This window comes from Theropithecus gelada, chromosome X (genome assembly GCF_003255815.1).
Source record: "Theropithecus gelada isolate Dixy chromosome X, Tgel_1.0, whole genome shotgun sequence".
Taxonomy (NCBI): Eukaryota; Metazoa; Chordata; class Mammalia; order Primates; family Cercopithecidae; genus Theropithecus; species Theropithecus gelada.
In genome coordinates, this window is record NC_037689.1 from 133,398,153 (window position 1) to 133,417,649 (window position 19,497).

The following is a 19,497-nucleotide window of genomic DNA, read 5'->3' on the forward strand; positions in this document are numbered from 1 at the left end:
AGCATCAAGTATATGGAACTATTTCTCCCATAGCCACATCTATGTCTTCAAGAATGAAAGAGCCAAGATGCGGGCCTCCTCTCACTATTACTCTTGGGTATCTAGTAGCAAAATTTTTCTTTTTGTGCTCAAGAAGCAAACTTTGCTCTCAAGAAGCAAACTTTTGGCTCTGCTGGACTAGAGGTCTTAGTTACAAATTGAGAAATTTTTTCAACGGGGGAATAAAAAATGATTCCATTGAAATGAAAATTGTGTCTGACAGCTGACCACTTTGAACTCTTCATTCCTCTCAACCAAGAGACAAAGTAGGGATTCTGTTACTGGCTTGGGTGATGGAAACTGAAAAAAAAAAAGGAGATCAGGTTCCTACTACACCAGGGGCTAAGTAAAAGTAAGTCTGATATGTCTAGAGAGCTTCTTAGTCCTCCCGTGTTTTGTGATTAGAGTTAATGGAAAATCACAGCAACCCCATCCAGGCAGGACATCTAATGGTTCAGACTCTTCCATAATGAAGGTTTGAGCCATCCTGCCAGGCCAAGCTCCATGAACCAACTGACATGCTATCTTAGGGCAAAGGGAATGTGAAATGGGTAGTGAAAGAAGGCTTTAATACCAGCTTCAGCAATGTGAGCTGCTGCAGAAACCACGACTGTAATAGTGTTTACTTAATGGGTTAATAATATCTACCAGCATAGGTGGGAATACAAAACAACCAAAAAACAAGTTATTCTTTCAAATGAAATGCTTAGGGAAAAAGAACAACTTTTACTAACAGACATTTCTTAGCCTCTAAAAAGCCATTTGATTCAGTAACATATGCCAGGAGACTTCAGCAATATCCTGCTCCACTGTAGAAAACAGCAATCTGATCCTTTTCTCTCCTCAATCATTAATGAGATTATGCATTTGAGTTGTCATAATCCTCCATGGACAAGTACTCCCAAATCATATGCTCCAGTTTCTTCTCAAGGAGCTGAACGAAGTCTCGGCTCATACATCTGAAAAGACAGAGACATGCCATTAACTACAAGATAGCCAAAGAACCTATGCTGTAGGAAGCACTGTGAAGGATAGAAAGATGAAGTTACAGTCAGCATGGAAATAGAAATTCAACTGCATGGTAAGAGGTAGTCTAGCTGGCAATAACAAATGATGGCGAGGGTCTGGAGAAAAGGGAACCTTCATATACTGTTGGTGGGAATAAAAATTACTACAATAACTACGAAGAACAGTATGGAGGTTCCTCGAAAAACTAAAAACGGAGCTATCATATGGTCCAGCAATCCCACTGCTGGGTATATGCCCAAGAGAAAGGAAGTCAGGGTACCGAAGAGATATCTGCACTCCCATGTTTGTTGCACAACCATTCACAGTAGCCAAGATTTGGAAGCAACTGAAGTGTCCACTAACAGATGAATGGATAAAAAAATATGGTACATATACACAATAGAGTATTGTTCAGACATAAAAAAGAATGAGATTCAGACATTTGCAACAACATGGATGGAATCAAAGGTCATGATGTTAAGTGAAATAAGCCAGGCACAGAAAGACAAACTTTGTATTTTCTCAATTATTTCTGGGAGCAAAAATGTAAAACAACTGAACTAATGGAGATAGAGAGTAGATGGCCGGGCGCGGTGGCTCAAGCCTGTAATCCCAGCACTTTGGGAGGCCGAGGCGGGTGGATCACGAGGTCAGGAGATCGAGACCATCCTGGCTAACACCGTGAAACCCCGTCTCTACTAAAAAAAAATACAAAAAAAAAACTAGCCGGGCGCGGTGGCGGGCGCCTGTAGTCCCAGCTACTCGGAGGCTGAGGCAGGAGAATGGCGTAAACCCGGGAGGCGGAGCTTGCAGTGAGCCGAGATCGCACCACTGCACTCCAGCCTGGGTGACACAGCGAGACTCCGTCTCAAAAAAAAAAAAAAAAGAGAGTAGAATGACGGTTACCAGAGGCTGGGAAGGTTAGTGGGGGTGGACGGTGTGGGAAGTGGGGATGATTAATAGGTAGAAAAATAGAATAAATAAGATGTAGTATTTCATAGCCCAACAGGGTGACTATTGTCGGTAATAATTTAATTGTACATTTAAAAATAGTGAAGAGTATAATTGGATTGTCTGTAACACAAAGGATAAAAGCTTGAGGTGATAGATACCCCATTTACCTTGATGTGATTATTACACATTGTTGTCTGTATCACAACATCTCATATACCCCAGAAATATATGCATCTGCTATGTCCGTACAAAAATTTTTTAAAAAGAGGTAGTCTAGCAAATACAAAGAGTGTCAATCGAGGGACAATGCGCACCTCAGACTATGGTAGGAATGGGAGTCTCCATAGTCTTCGAAGAATGAGTTAGATTCAGATAACATTACCTAAGTAACTGTGGAGACAGCCGTAACTATGAGTGAGGACCAGGGTTTGAGAAACTCAAGACAGGGGCTGTTCCCCCACGCTCACCCCCAGTACTCTATTGAGTCCAAGTGCTTAAAGAAATTGGACAGTTCCTGTTTCTACCCACCTTGCTGCTTCCTTGATGATGGATTCAAAAAATAGTTTCTTGACTTCTATAGGTCCTTGCACTCCTTCAAGCAATTTGAAGATCTTTTCGTATTCTGAAGATGTTTTAAAAAAAAAACCTTCAGTATTATCAAATATAAAGAAGAATAGAAGTGAATCTATACCTCAGCAATCATGCTTCATAGGCTAAAATGTTTTAAATGCTTAAATCAAGATACCCGCACATACAAAAACTAAATAATAAAAAAGACACCTGCACATACGTATGAATGAAACTCTTTTAACCATAACCAAGTAAGAAAAGAAAAGCAAAAGGTGTACTATGCTTTAGTCAAAGAAAAGAGGAACCACCATAAACTATGGGCAAACTCAACTCTGGCAAAGAATGAGCCTCAACAGGTAACATGAATATCTTCTGAATCATAGAAAGAGAGACTTCCTATAGTTTTATGAAACAGATATTCTTATACTACTTACTTCGTCCAATGCTTCGGATTTCCTTCACTAATTGACGTTTTATATCAGCATTAATTTCTTCTTGGCTTTTGGGAATAGGGTCTATTTCTCTGCATTTTAGGTCATCTCCAGAGAAATTGCTGGTAATGATTCCTCCTACAGGTGCATTGCTACCAGGTTTCTGAATCAGCTCATCTTTGCTGAAACCAGCGAAGTCATCAATCTGAGAATCCAATTGGATGGGTGGAATACCATCTCCTGTCTTATGCTCTGGTGAAACAGATTTTGACAAAAAGCCGTCAGTTGGTGTTTGACCATTTTCTTTCCCCTCCACATAGATATCATGAATGACAGATCTGGAAACCAAACTGAGAAGCTGAGCTGTGAGAAATATGTGTTTCATCACCCCTCTGGGTACATCTATGTGCTCCTCTGTTTCTAGGGAATTATATCTTTCATAAATGGGAGGATATACCGGGAGAAATCTCAGACCTGATGAACTGAGGCCAGGACACATAATACAATAAAACCACCTCTTATTTTCTGGTCCTATGAATAGATATGGAAACCAAGTAAGACAGTACAACTCTAAAGCAACATTCACAGATCCCTGGTACTCATGGGATAGTTTCAGTTTGTTATGCTTTACAAGTTGAAAGCAGCAAGTCTCACTTGATATCACGATTTCTCAAATTCACTTACAAACCACCAGGCTTTACTGAGCTGGAAGCCAGACAGCTTGGAAACACCTCAAGCAGCCTTCTCTCTACATCAAATATGTTCTCAGAAAATAGAGGTGGCCATTACTGCTGAAAGTTCTATACGCACTCCATCACCAAAAAATCCCTTTTAGTGTATGATTTTCCTCATCCTTCCTTTCTGTCTCAGAAAAGTGACTTTCTTTTCACTCCAGGTCTGACACCTCTCATTTATTCATCGTCTGTGGCAGGCAGCATGCCAGTAGTAGGGATCAGCAGTAAACAGCCCAGAGAGCAACGTTCCCTGCCCTTGTGGAGCTCACATCCTCATGTGGGGCAGTCAGACAGTACGTGCACAATGAATGAGCAAATGAAACAAACAGTGTTGGGCTAGTGGTAGCGAAGCAGTCCACAGGCCTGTGGGCAACAGCAGCAGAGGGAGCCCCAGGAGTTGCCACTGGTTGGGCAGAGCCTTCTGTGGATGTACCCTTGGGCAGGGCTTGAAGGAAGAAGCAGAGCTGCCTGCGCAGAGGCAGAGGGGGAGTTCCAGGTTGCTGTGAGGCCAAGGGTATGGGCTGGAGTGGGGATGGACCAGGCACTACGGGGTGAAGGACAGAAGCAGACAGAGTCAGGAGATGGATCAGGCCCGTGTGAGGAGAGGGTGATGGAGGCCAGGCCATGCAGAACCTCGCAGACCAAAGCTGGTTCACAGTCGGTTCTGAGTGCTAAGGAGAGTGGAGGATGGGTTTTCAGGAGTGACATGGCATGATGTGATTTACATGCCAACATGATGATCTGGCTGCCGGGTTGGAGCGTATGTATTCGATGGGGACAATAATGGGAAATGTGGAGGTATCACGGGACCTCAGTGATTGATCATGGCAGACTGGAACAGAAGGAGAGAGAGAGATGCTGGGGTTCAGAAATTTTTTTAGAGTATTTAGAGAAGAGAAGAAAAAGAAAGACAGAAAAAAAAGAATGACAGGGGTCGGATGCAGTGGCTCGTGCCTGTAATCCCAGCACTTTGGGAGGCTGAGGTGGGTAGATCACCTGAGGTAAGGAGTTCGAGACCAGCCTGGCTGATATGGCAAAACTCCATCTCTACTAAAATTACAAAAATTAGCTGGGTGCGGTGGCTGGTACTTGTGATCCCAGCTACTCGGGAGGCTGCAGCAGGAGAATCACTTGAACCCAGGAGCCTGAGGTTTCAGTGAGCAGAGATCATGTCACTGGACTCCAGCTTGGCCGAGAAGAATGAAACTCCATCTCAAGAAAAAAATGATAGGGATTCACCAATACGGACAAGAAATTTAAAAAAAAAATTGTGGAAAATGGAAATGCTAGAAGGTTTTCATGAAGAAGCGAGTGAACAACTGTCAAATGCTGCAGAGAAATTAATGGCAGTGTCAGCTGAAACCGTTGACCTTGACAAGGACAGTTTCTCTGGAGGGGGTGAGGCAGGAGGCTGACTGCACTGGATACAGCATGAAGAGGAGGTGACGACAGGCTTACTTACTCTTTTCTTTGGACATGGCAGAGCCTGCAGTAAGGCTGTCTCCTGCTCCTTGTTTCCTTGCCAATAGGGCAATCCTCTGCCTTTTCTGATATGAAGGACTGTCACATTCCCTGGGACGTTTAAACACGGTTTCAGGATCTACAGCCACTTTGTCTGTTTTATCGGTCATTGTTTCCTGAAAAACATCAGTGAACATATTCCATTCATGACAAAAATCTAACAATCACAAAATGGCAAACAGTTTGCATATGTGTATACAACCAAGACTTTGAATCATTAATTTCACTTTTACATTAATTTCACTTTTAATCAGGAGGCAAGATTTACCAAGTCTCAACAAACACTCTGTTCTCAGGAAAAGAAACCTAATTTTATTGAACACTAAGTAAAAAAAGAAGAAAAATGGTACAAACAAATCAATCAGAATGCCTGTGGAATAAGCAGCTGCCATCAACCAAAAATAGATGAAAATATTATTACCTATTTGAAGATGTATAAGCCAGTCTGTATTAACCCTTATTAGGAAAAATAGATGTATAAGCCAATCTGTATTAACCCTTATTATACATTATATTTTAAACTACATATATTATACATTATATTATACATCACATATATTTAATACATAAGTATATATACTTATATATTCAAATGGATGTATAAACAAATCTGTATTAACCCTTATTAGGAAAAATGAGGACAAAGAAAAGGATTGTAGAAGATTGATACAAAACTGATAACAACATCTGACAAGGACTTTAGAAGAAAGAAAAACTACAAGATCAGGCCAAATTACAAGCCAAGATCACCCCTGAACTTAGACACAAAAAATTCAAACTAAACGTGAGCAAGTAAAATGCAATAGTACTTAAAAAGGACATACATCAGCCATGGTGGAGTATATTGCAGAAAGGCAACACTGATCTAACATTTGAAAATCAATAAATGTAATGCACCATATTAACAACAACAAGTAAACGGAAACACCACATGATTATTTTCATACATGGGTCAATGTTTAAAGTCCATTCGTGATAAAAACTATCACCAACTTAGAAAAAAGGGCAACTTTCCTATTCTGGTTAGCATATGTACAAAAAAATAGTAAATGCGATACTTCATAGTGACGTATCAGTATTTTCTCCCTGAGTTTGAAAACAAGACAAAGATGTCCACTATCCATTCAACAATTTACTGGAGGTTCTAAAAAGTGCCATAGCATCAGGAAAATATAATATGTTTAAAATTTGGAAAGAAGTAACCTCGCAGACCAAAGCTGGTTCACAGTTGGTTCTGAGTGCTTAGGAGACTTGAGGATGGGTTTTCAGGAGCGACATGGCATGTTGTGATTTACATGCCATTCACAGATGACATTGTTCTGTACATAATGCAGAAGAATAAAATCATTATGGTTAATAAGCAAATTTAGTCAACATACTAGATCTAATAAAAACCAATGGCATTTCTGTATAATTAATAGCAACAAATAATTAGAATATGAGATTTCAAATGTCATTAAAAACAGTACCAAAATCATCAAATATTTAGGAATAAATCTAATCAAGATGTGCTAGAGTACTACACAAAAATTATAAAACATCACTCAGAGAAATTCAAGACTGCAGTAAATGGCCGGGCGCGGTGGCTCAAGCCTGTAATCCCAGCACTTTGGGAGGCCGAGGCGGGCGGATCACGAGGTCAGGAGATCGAGACCATCCTGGCTAACATGGTGAAACCCCGTCTCTACTAAAAATACAAAAAACTAGCCGGGCGTGGTGGCGGGCGCCTGTAGTCCCAGCTACTCGGAGGCTGAGGCAGGAGAATGGCCTGAACCTGGGAGGCGGAGCTTGCAGTGAGCCGAGATCGCGCCACTGCACTCCAGCCTGGGTGACACAGCGCGAGACTCCGTCTCAAAAAAAAAAAAAAAAAAGACTGCAGTAAATGGAGAAAAATATTATTTCGATGTGTTGGAAGACATCTTTTTTTTTTTTTTCTTTTTTTGGAGACGGAGCCTTGCTCTGTCACCCAGGCTGGAGTGGAGTGGCACAGTCTCTGCTCACTGCGACCTCCACCTCCTGGAGGATTCAAACGATTCTCCTGCCTCAGCCTCCCAAGTAGCTGAGATTACAGGCGCCTGCCATGATGCCTGGCTAATGTTTTGTATTTTTAGTAGAGAAGGGGTTTCACTTTGTTAGCCATACTAGTCTCAAACTCCTGACCTCAAGTGATCTGCCCACCTCGGTCTCCCAAAGTGCTGGGAATACAGGCGTGAGCCACCACACCCGGCCAGAAGACATTATTAAGAGACATTATTGTCAAGTCTCTCAGAATGATCATAGCAATCATATTTAAAATTCCACCATGTTAACAAAAGCTTTTCTGAAAATTGACAAGCAGATCATTTTGTAAGTATATGCAAATTAAAGATTTGGAAAAGCCAAGTTTTTTAAGCCAAGGGAAAGACAATTTTTTTTTAAAGAAAAGAACTAAGTTAGTAGAAATGTACTACTATATAGGAAATTTACTATAAAGGTAGAATAATTAAAACAGTGTGGTATTGGAGCAATGACAGGCAAATACACCAAGGGAAGAGGACACAGAGGCCAGAAACAATATGGAAATACAAAATACAGAAGAGCTGTAAATCATTGTGGAAAGGACAGTGCTTTTAATAAATGCACTTGATAAATGCAAGGAAAATACAAACCTTGACTCTTACCTCTTCCCACTCCATAAAACTTTACTAAAGATGAATAGACAATCTAGTAAACACTTAAGATATTGTCTTCACAACTATAGAATAGACAAAGATGTTTTTAATGAGGATAAACAAGCACTAACCATAAAGAATGAATTGTTTAATTAGACATAATTAAATGGAAAACTTCCGTTTCTCAAAGACACTATTAAGAGACTGAAAAACCAAAGCATGTTTGTAGATTATACATTATGTAGTATATAGTATAGGTTATACATAAAAATATATAGTAGTTACACACATATATACATATATATCTGGCAACAAATGAGTGGAATCCAGAATATATCCAGAACTACAAATCAATTTCTAAAAAACAAACATCCCAATAAAATTTGGGGGAAAAGCTGAATATGCACTTCATAGGAGTCATACTCAAATGGCTAATAAGCACATCGAATATACCTGGTCTATGACTTTACTCCATTTCATGAGAATTTATTTCAGATGATTAGAAGATCTAGAAGAAAACTTAGAATATTATCATCATGAGTGTAAATTAGTTCAACCATTGTGGAAGACAGTGTGGTGACTCCTCAAGGATCTAGAACCAGAAATACCATCTGACCCAGCAATCCCATCACTGGGTATATACCCAAAGGATTATAAATCATTCGACTATAAAGACACATGCACAAGTATGTTTATTATAGCACTATTCACAACAGCAAAGACTTGGAACCAACCCAAATGCCCAACAGTGATAGACTGGATAAAGAAAATGTGGCACATATACACCATGAAATACTATGCAGCCATAAAAAAGAATGAGTTCATGTCCTTTGAAGGTACCGGTGTCAGCAAGCTAACACAGGAACAGAAAACCAAACACCACATGTTCTCACTCATAAGTGGGAATTGAACAGTGAGAACACATGGACATAGGGAGGAGAACATCACACAGCCGGGCCTGACAGGGGTCGGGAGGGGGGAGGGGAGGGATAGCATTAGAGAAATACCTAACGTAGCTGACAGGTTGATGGGTGCAGCAAACCACCATGACTTGTGTCTACCTATGTAACAAACCTGCACATTCGGCACATGTATCCCAGAACTTAAAGTACAATAATAATAAAAAAATATGATCATAATGGCATCGGGTGAAGCAAAGATATTTCTTAAAAAAATAAAAAGCACTAGCCATAAATAATACACTGATTAATAAAATTAAGAGAATCTGTTCATCTAAAACACATTATTGAGATCTTGTAAAAGCAAAAAATATTTATAGAAGATACTAAAATTGTACATGCATTTTTATATATGTACATATATGCCTGTGTGCATGGGTGTATAACTCAAATACAGATTATATGGAAACTACAAATCCATTTTTGAAATGCAAACATCTTAGTAAAAGCTGGGGAAAAATACCTGAAAAGGAACTTCATAAAAGACAAAGTTAAATGACCAATAAACACATAAAATGGTGGAAAAAAAAAAAAAAAAAACGATAAATAGCTGGGTGTGGTGGCACTGCAAGCCAGCCTGGGCGACAGACGGAGACCCTGTTTCAAAAGACAAACAAAAATCAATAAATAAAAACAATATTAAAAAAGGTGCTCAAGCTCATTAATCAGCAGAAAAATGCGAGTCTAGACATAAGGAGGGATCACTGCACAGCCATCAGAGTGCCTGGAATGAAAGACTAACTGTACAGCAAGTGTTCGAATGTGGCACAGCTGGAACCTTCGAATATTTCTGGACCCCCATTCCCACACAGACACCTGAGGCTGTGACCGAAAGGTCAGACAGAATCCTGGGAAAGAGTTCCTTCAGAATCGAGATCAACCAACCGAGGAAAAGCATCCCAACCCGGGGCGAGACCGAGTTCCCAAGGTCACGTGGCCTCCCTCATGGCTGACACTCCCTGAGTCCCACCATAGGCTTAGAGAATCCAAGGAATCCCCATTCGCCCGGGACACCGGGAGAGAGCACCCACAAATAATAATTTTAAAAACCCAGCATCAAGAGAAAGCATCCGGTAAGCATCTACATGGGGATAAGTAGAACCAAAGAAAAGCCAACACATTATAGCTGAGAGCGAGCGACATCCAAGGACAAATGTGCCTCACGGCCAACATCAGCACCCAAGGAAGAGTCCCTCGGGGGTCGAGATAAAGCCCCCAACAGTGACCCCACAGGGCTGAGATCATGCGTCCGAGGCACAGCCACCCCCACCACGTTCCATGAGCAGAGACAGGGTCCCCAAGGCAGAGTCCCCCCTCAGGCCTGCAACTGAGCAGGAAAGAAACACCGCCGCACCCGAGGCCAACACAGGCAACCAAGGCATGCCCCCCACCCCTGGGCTTAGGTCATTTCAGTAGGAAAAGTCCCTCACATCACCGAGAGGGAGTCCCCAAGAAAAGCCCCCTGGCCCCACAACATAGCCGAGACGGGGTGCCCAAGGAAAACGCTCCCCCATGGCTAACACAGGTGCCCATGGCGGTGTCCCCAGAGCGGAGCCACTTTCCCAAGGGAGCCCTACCACACACCGGACAGAGAACGCCACAGAAAAGACGCTTTCCGAGGAAAAAGGACGCTTTCCGGGGTGAAATTAAAGCATCCAGGGAAAAACAGCCCACTCACAGTCCTGAAGTCCTGACCTCGCTGGAGGAGTGACGGCGGCACCTCACAAAATGGCAGTGAAGCTGTGGCGCCTCCCTAGTGGTGGCAGTTTCTAGAAACTTGCCCTCTGGGAGTTGTGGGAAATGTGCCCCCTAGGGCACCTGGGAGTGATGTGCATGGCGAGGCGTCTCACCAGAAGCATCGATTCCGTTCGGCCCAAGGGGGATAGAAGGAGGGGAAATAACCAGCCACAGCGTGCCTGCCCCAGCCGAACACTGGGAACCTGTTGGGGGCGCCAGAGTCCTGAGGAGAAGCCTCATGCCCCAGAGAACCAGGAAGCGCAGCCCTCCCCTTCGCTGACTCTGGCGCCCTCTACAGGCCACCTTCAGTAACAACTGCACAGCAACATAAGCGGAGAAACGCAGAATCTTCTCACACAGCGGGTTGAAATCGCCTGGGTAACATAGTGAGACCCCGACTCTGCAAAGCAACCAACCAACCTAAAAAAAAAAAAAAAAAAGAAAGAAAAAGAAAAACACAAAAATCAGCCGGGCATGGTGGCGCGCGCCTGTGGTCCCAACTACTTGGGAAGTTGAGGTGGGAGGATCGCTTGAACTCGGGAGGCGGAGGTAGTAGTGAGCCGAGATCGCGCTACTGCACTCCAGTCCAGGCGATAGAGGAGACTCCATCTTAAAAAAAAGAAAAAAAGAAAAAGAAAAAAAAAAAAGAAAAAACAACAACAAACTGAAATTTGCATTTGAGGGAGTTGTGTTTTAAAGTCAACCCCGACCAGGCAAGTGGCTCACGCCTGTAATCTCAGCACATTGGGAGGACAAAGCGGCTGGACCACCTGAGATCAGGAGTTCGAGACCAGCCTGGCCAACATGGTGAATCCCGTGTCTACTAAAAATACAGAAAATTAGCCTGGCATGGTGGCGCGCACCCGTAGTCCCACCAGCTACTTGGGAGGCTGAGGCAGGAGAAATTTTGAACCAGGGAGTCGGAGTTTGCAGTGAGCTGAGATCAGCCACTGCACTCCAGCCTGGGCAACAGAGTGAGACTCTGTCTAAAAATAAAAATAAATAAATAAATAAAAATAAATAAAGTCAACCTCTATCTGTTAAAGGTAATCATTATTGTTAATTGATAAGAAAAATGAGGGCCCCAGTGCGGTGGCTCATGCCTGTAATCCCAGCATTTTGGGAGGTCAAGGTGGGTGGATTCCTTGGGCTCAGGAGTTCAAGAGCAGCCTGGGCAGCATGGTGAAACCCCCTCTCTACACTAAATACAAAAATTAGCTGAGTGTGTACCTGTGGTCCCAGCTACTTGGGAGGCTTGAGACCAGGAGGTTGAGGCTGCATTGAGCTTTGATCACACCACTGCACTACAGCCTGGGTGACAGAGTGAGACTGTCTAAAAAACAAAACAAAACAAAAAGACAGAAAAAAAGAAAGGAGGGGAAACCTTATTATATTACACCTATTAATCATTTTAATCTGGAACTTTGTATATTTTTCCACTTTTTTAAAAAATTTTTTTGAGACAGAGTCTGGCTCTGTCACCCAGGCTGGAGTGCAGTGGCATGATCTTGGCTCACTGCAACCTCCACTTCCCAGGTTCAAGCAATTCTCCTGCCTCAGCCTCCCGAGAAGCTGGGATTATAGGTGTGCACCATCATGCCTGGCTAATTTTTGTATTTTTAATAGAGACGGTGCTTCACCATGTTGGCCAGGCTGGTCTCAAACTCCTGACTTCAAGTGATTCGTCTGCCTTGGCCTCCCAAAATGCTGGGATTACAGGTGTGAGCCACCGTGCCCAGCCCATTTTTCCACTTTCACAACTTATTTTAAGTGCAGCAAAATTTACCTGAAATGTTCATAGTGGTAAAAAATATTACAGCAAAATTTTTAGAGTTTTAATGGAACAAGCAGTTTCACTCTTGACACAATTATTTAGAAGGGATTATTTCACTGGTTTTGTAATTCAAAGTTATGTTTATAAAAAAATTAAGATTAAAATTAAAAAATATAGCCAGGCATGGTGGTGGGCACCTGTAATCCCAGCTACTCAGGAGGCAGAGGCAGAAGAATCGCTTGAACCTGGGAGGTGCAAGCTTCAGTGAGCAGAGATTGCGTCACTGCACTCCAGCCTGGGTGACAAAGGGAGACTCCATCTCAAAATAAATAAATTAATTAAAATTAAAATTAAAAAGTTATGTTCGTTAAGTACCCTGTCAGAAGAGAGTCATTTTCAGTATTACAGCTTCCTAGCCTATCGTGTTAATATTTGCCTGTGCTGCAGAACCTTCACAGAACATATTTTCTTTTGGAATATATTTGATTGACAAGGAAGCTTAAACATTGTTTTCACTTCGATGTAGGAACACAGTTGTTTTGTTTGTTTATTCTAGTGCTACCAAAATAAAATACTCTTTTTTGCATTAAAAAATCCCACCACAGCAGTACTCATATGCGTATTTGATTGAATAACCATGAGACTGGATTCTTGGAGGGGCATAATTAAAATCCTGCCTACCACACAAGCCACAAGTGGACAGCTGCATATGACAGTCCTGACTGGGACAGCCCTGAAGGACAGTGGTGATGGGACATCCTCCCAGAGGGAAGAACTTTGAGCAGTGCACCTTCTTGGCGGAGACATATCCAAACGTGTAAGTATGTATCATGCATAGGCTGTGTCCCACTTATTAGCTGATTTGTCAGGGACTTTGAGGACACATGATTAAAAATTTGTGACAAGGAGGTCTGAGAAAAAAACATATGTGGACAGACCTTTCCAAACGGACATACAATGTGAAGATATCGGGGTCTCATGAGAGTTCTCAGCAAAGGGTATCCTCAGCAGAGCAGAATTTTAATAATTGGATGGATAAGGTACTTATTATCTAGATATTAATCAGCCCCTTTCCCCAACACCTGTGTCACAATCTTATGGGCTCAACAAACAAAGTGGTCAAACTGGCAGGGATGGAGATTATGCGCAGTAGCATGGACTTCCACTCACCATTTCAAACCTGGCTACGGTCATTGCTGAGTGAACAATCTTCCAGGAATGGAGACCAACACTAAGCCCTCAATTTGGCCCCAGACTCCAGAATGATCTGCCAGCCACTAGTTGGTATGTGGATTACAGTGGATCACTTCTATTATAAAAAGAGAAGTGCTTTCTTCTTACCTGAACAGACATTTAGTCTAGATATGGATTTTCCTTCCCACTTGCAGTGCTTTTGAGAAAACCAATATTTTGGATTTGAAAAATATCTTATCCACCATCATGATATTCCACACAGCATCACTTCTAAACAAGGAACTCACCTCACAGAAAATGAGTGTGGCAATGGAGCAATACTCATAGAACTCACTGGTCTTATTATGCTTCCCCTCATCCTGAAGCGTAATGACCTTTGGAAGACTCAGTTATGTTTTTGGTTAGGTGGCAATAACTTGAGAGGCAACAGCCTTTAGAAGATGGTAATGCTCTATCCAAGCATTTATATGCATAGATATATGGTGCTGTTTCTCCCATAGCTTGCATTCACAGTTCCTGCAATCAAGGTGTGGAAATGAAAGTGTCACCCCTCACTATTGAAGTTGGACCTTACACCATATACAAAAATTATACAAAAATCAACTCAAAAAGGATTAAAGACCTAAATGTAAGACCTAAAACTATAAAACTCCCAGAAGAAAACATACAGGAAAAGCTTCACGATATTGGACTTGGCAATGATTTCTTGAATACAACACCAAAAGCAAAAATAGACAAATGGGACTACATGAACTGAAAAAGTTTTGTGCATCAAAGGACATAATCAACAGAATGTAAAGGCAACCTATGAAATGAGGGAAAACATTGGCAAATTATATATCTAATAAGGGGTTAATATCCAGAATATGTAAAGAGCTCCTTATCCGGAAGTGGTGTTGCGAGGCTGTAGTCCTAGCTACTCAGGATGCTGAGGCAGGAGAATCGCTTGAACCCAGGAGGTGGAGGTAGCCACGAGCCAAGATCTTGCCACTGCATCGCAACAGTAACAATAAAATAAAATAACTTAAGTTAAAAGTGGGGGAAAGTTTCACATGTTCTAGGGTAGCACAAACAAATGACTTGAATAAACATATCTGCATATCTCCAAAGATGATATATAAATACTTAACAAGTATATGAAAAGATGCTCAACATCACTAATCATCAAAGAAATGCAAATCAAAACCACAATGAAAACCTCACCCCCATTAGCATGGCTATAACAAGTGCTGCTAAGGATGTGGAAAAATTAGAACAGCTCTGCACTGTGGATAGAATTGATGCAGTGGCTGTGTAAAATATTATGAAGGTTCCTCAAAAAATGAAATAAAACTACCATATGATGCAGCAATCCCACTTGGATATATATCCAAAGGAATTGAAACTGGATCTCAAAGAAATATTTGCATACCCATGTTCATAGCAGCATTATTCACAGCAGCCAAGACGTGGAAGCATCCCAAATGTCCATCAGCAGAGGAATGGATAAATGAAATGCAGTATACACATAGAGAATATTATTTAGCCTTAAAAAGGAAGGAAATCTTGTCACAGACTACAACATGGATGAACACTGAGGACATTTTGCTAAGGGAAATGAGTCAGTCACAAAAAGATAAATATTATATGATTCCACTTACATGAGGTTTATAAACTAGCTAATTTTTTTTTTTTTTTAAGACAGAGTCTCACTCTGTCACCCAGGCTGGAGTGCAGTGATGCAATCTCGGCTCACTGCAACTTCTGCCTCCCGGGTTCAAGCGATCCTTGTGCTTCAGCCTCCTGAGTAGCTGGGATCACAGGCACCCACCACCACACCTGGCTAAGTTTTTTGTATTTTTGGTAGAGACAAGGTTTCACCATGTTGGTCAAGCTGGTCTCCAACTCCAGACCTCAAGTGATCTGCCCACCTTGGCCTCCCAAAGTGCTGGGATTACAGGTGTGAACCACTGCACCCAGCCTAAATTAGTTAAATCCATAGAGACGGAAAGTAGAACAGTGGTTGCTAGGGGTTAGGGGAGGGGTAAATCTTTTTTTTTTTTTTCTAATGGGTAAAGTTTCAGATTTGCAAGTTGAAAAATTTCTGGAGATCTGTTTCACAACAATGTTAATATACTTAACACTACTGAACTGCACACTTAAAAATGGTTACGATGTTAAATTGTATGCCATGTATTTTTCCCACAATTTAAAAATTTAATGAAAAATGAATTCTCATGGAAAGATACCCTCTAGCAAATACAGAGATAATTGAGGGTGCAAGCACACATAAGACCGAAAAGTGCACACTACTACCAGCTTTCTGAATCAGCCTATATTTGCTGAGACTAGTTAATTCATTAAACAGATAATTCAATTAGTTGGGTAGAATACCATATCCTGCAATGTTCATAACCTCTGGTGGAGCAGATTTTGACAAGGAATCATCAGGTGGAGTTTGACCACTTCCATCTTCTCCTCATGGACATCGCAAATGACGTAGCATCTGGAAACCAAATTAAGTGGTTTCACATAAAAAAATCTCACATGATGTCATGATTTCTGAAACTTGCAAATTAAATGGTTGAGCTGCAAAACAGATGCATTTCATCACCCCCACAGGGACATCACTGTACTCTGCAGTTTCTAGGAAATTATTATTTCATAAAGTAAAATGATAAACCAGACAGAAATCTCAGACCTGAAAAATTGAGCTCATAAAAGATAATATACAACAAAACTACCTCTTAACTTCCTGGCACTATCCATAGCAACCAAGATGTCCTTCAATAGGTGAATGGATAAACACAGTGTGGGAACATTCATACAATAAAAACTATTATTCAGAGATAAGAAGAAATGAATTATCAAACCACAGAAAGAAATGGAGGAAGCCTGAATGCATATTGCTAAGTGAAAGAAGCCAGTCTAAAAAGACTACATACTGCATGATTCCAACCACATGACATTCTGGAAAAGGCAAAACTATAGAGACACTAAAAAGATCAGTGGTTAACAGAGGCTCAGGAGAAGGGGCGGGAGGGATAAATATGTGAAGCACAGGGATTCTTATGGCTGTGAAACTATTCTATATGATAATGCAATTGTGGATACATAACATTATGAATCCATCAAAACCCACTGAACTTCCAAAAGCAAAAAGTGAACCTTAATGTACACACATTTAAAAAAACCATTTGGGAGGTCAGGGGGATACCAAAATAGAACGTAGAATGTGACAAAACAATCTAAGTTTATCACAAATTTATGAAACAATCTCACCGAAGGAGGTGAGGGAAAAGGTGCTGACCTAAGTAACTTTCAAAATGAGTAGTCTGTGAAACTAATGGCGGCAAATGAACAACCAATAAAGCCACATAATCACTGTGCTCTAGTTGTTTCTTGTGGGGGAAAGGGTTAACAATTCTGAAGCCAGTTTATATGTATACTGTAATTAAACAACTGAAGCAAGAAGAGAGCGGATGGTGGGAGTCGGGTTTCTCAGTTGGAATGGAGGTTTACAGATATGCAAAGGGAAGATGTTAGAATGATCTATGTGGTAATGGATTGAACATCAGTATGAACTCATGTTTCATTTAATAGAAATACAGATGTTACATATTTACACTTAGGCATAAATGCACAGGTTAGTATGAACATATGTATTTCCTTGATCTGTCTGCTGAAAAGGCCTAGAGGCAATGAAACGTCAGTAGCAATGAGTGAACCTAGTGGCCAGACCTTGGTTTATAATACCATTCTTCAATAAAAGGAACCAGGTTCCTTGGAGAAATGGCAGATTCCAGGACTGGGGAAGGAAATATACAACACAAGCCCGGAACATCTTCGTAGTGCCAGGAAGGAAGTGCTCAAAAATAAAATAAAATAAAATAAATAAAATAAAATAAAATAAAGTAAAATTATAAAATAAAAAATAAAAATAATAAAATAAAATAAAATATAAAATAAATAAAATATATAAAATAAAATAAAAATAGAAAACCCACAATGACAATGATGGGAATATGTCAAAGGGACACAGGAGTTTACTGAAAAAGCTACCAATGTCTAAAACTGGAACAATTTCAACAAAATATAGTACTAAAGGATAAAGCAAGGTATGAGTTTAAACTCATAAAAATAAATGAATAAATGGGGAAGAAGAATATCTTCCATGCAGAAGAATTCCAAATAAGTTATGTAGATATTCTGTCCTCAAGGAGGTGAAGCATAACATATCACTCCTTATGTGTGGGCTGTGCAGAGTGACTTCCTTCCAAAAAATACAGTATGGAAAGGGGAAAAAGAGTACTTTACAGTGGGGAAACCTGACAAACACTACCTCAGCCAGGTGATCAAGATTAACATCAGCAGTATAAATGCGTCCTTGATATGATAAGAATAGCATTTTACCTTAGTGGTCTTCCTCCAAAAACACACACAACTCCAGTTTAATAACCGAAAAATCATCAAACAAATCCCAGTAGAGCAAGATTCTACAACATACCTGACCGGCACTCCTGAAAACTGTCAAGATCATCAAAAACAAGAAAAGTCTAAGAAACTGTCACAGCCAAGAGGAGCCAAGACATGATGACCAAACATAATGTGGTCCTCTTGATGGAATCCTAGAACACAAAAAGGATACTAGGTAAAACCAAAGGAAATCTGAATATAGACTGTAATTAATAATAATGTATTAGGCCAGGCACGTTGTCTCATGCCTGTAATCCCAGCACTTTGGGAGGCCCAGGCGGGTGGATCACCTGAGGTCGGGAGTTTGAGACCAACCTGACTAACATAGAGAAACACCGTCTCTACTAAAAATACAAAATTAGCCGGGCATGGTGGTGCATGCCTGTATTCCCAGCTACTCAAGAGGCTGAGGCAGAAAAATCACTTGAACCTGGGAGGCAGAGGTTGCAGTGGGCGGAGATCACACCATTGCACTCCAGTAATAATAATAGTACTGTATTGACATTGGCTCATTGTGTCAAATGCCTCATGCTAACATGTTAATAGAGGAAATTGAGTGCGGGGTACCTGGGAATTCACTGTACTCTCTTCCCATTTTCTCTATAAATCTAAAACAGTTCTAAAAAATAAAGTTTGTCTAGAAAATACCAGTTTAAAAAAGAGGTAGACAGACTTGAAAAGAGACTATGGAGACACACTAATAATGTAATTTGTGAACTTTGGTGGGGACAGCAATAAAAGCTATTTGGGGGATACATGCGGAAATAGAAATATGAAATGTTGGGTGGTTGATCCATTTTTTACTTGTGATAATAGAACTGTGGTTAAATGGGAGAATCTCCTCACTCTTGCAGGAAAGGCATGCTGACATATTTAGTGATGTCCTGAAGTGTGATGAAGTCTGCAACTTAGCTCGAATGAATCAGGAGGGGAAGAAAAGCACATTTGGAGAGAGGAAAAGCAACAGTGGTAAAATGTTAAAAATGGTGAGCCTAAATGTCCACCCTACTATTCTTTCATATTTTCTGTAGATTTCAAATTTTTTAAAATAAAATTTCAGGGAAAATATCAATATGATTTTAGATTTGGACAAAATGATACAAAAGCTTATCTAAAAAAAAAAAATGCAAGAATAACTAGAAAAAAATCCTAAAGAATGAGGTATGGATTAGCAATACCCAAGACGAAAATGTGTAACAGAAAATGTGTAACAATTGAAAATAATTAAAAGACTGGTATTTTTTGCAACAGACTACAGAGCCCAGAAGCATATCTAACCAAACATATGGAAATTTCATGTATGAATGAGGATGATGGTTTTTCTAATCAGTGTGGAAAAAGTTAATAAATGGAGTTAGAATAGATTGCTATTCGAAAGAAAAATGTTGAATTCTCTCCTCACTCCTACTACCTAGATAAATTCCAAATGAATCAAATATTTAAAAGTTGAAAAAAAAACCTTTAAAGTAT

The 19,497-nt window shown here is 40.6% G+C and overlaps 1 protein-coding gene across 3 annotated transcripts; it reads right to left on the reverse strand.

Annotated features, from left to right (window-relative positions):
* Window positions 1-390: 390 nt before the first annotated feature.
* Window positions 391-10,801, reverse strand: LOC112615610 (cancer/testis antigen family 45 member A2-like). Of its 3 annotated transcripts, none has more exons than XM_025372413.1 (5): window positions 10,563-10,801; window positions 5,199-5,373; window positions 3,006-3,254; window positions 2,530-2,623; window positions 391-998 (listed from the first exon to the last, which is right to left on the reverse strand). In XM_025372413.1, the coding sequence occupies exons 2-5, from the start codon at window positions 5,365-5,367 to the stop codon at window positions 899-901; spliced, it is 612 nt and encodes a 203-aa protein (XP_025228198.1). In that variant the 5' UTR covers window positions 5,368-5,373; window positions 10,563-10,801; the 3' UTR covers window positions 391-898. The 3 variants fall into 3 exon arrangements, with proteins under 3 accessions (XP_025228198.1, XP_025228197.1, XP_025228199.1); XM_025372412.1 differs by having other exon boundaries at window positions 10,718-10,795; XM_025372414.1 differs by having other exon boundaries at window positions 439-998; window positions 10,546-10,708.
* Between the last annotated feature and the right edge of the window lie 8,696 nt (window positions 10,802-19,497).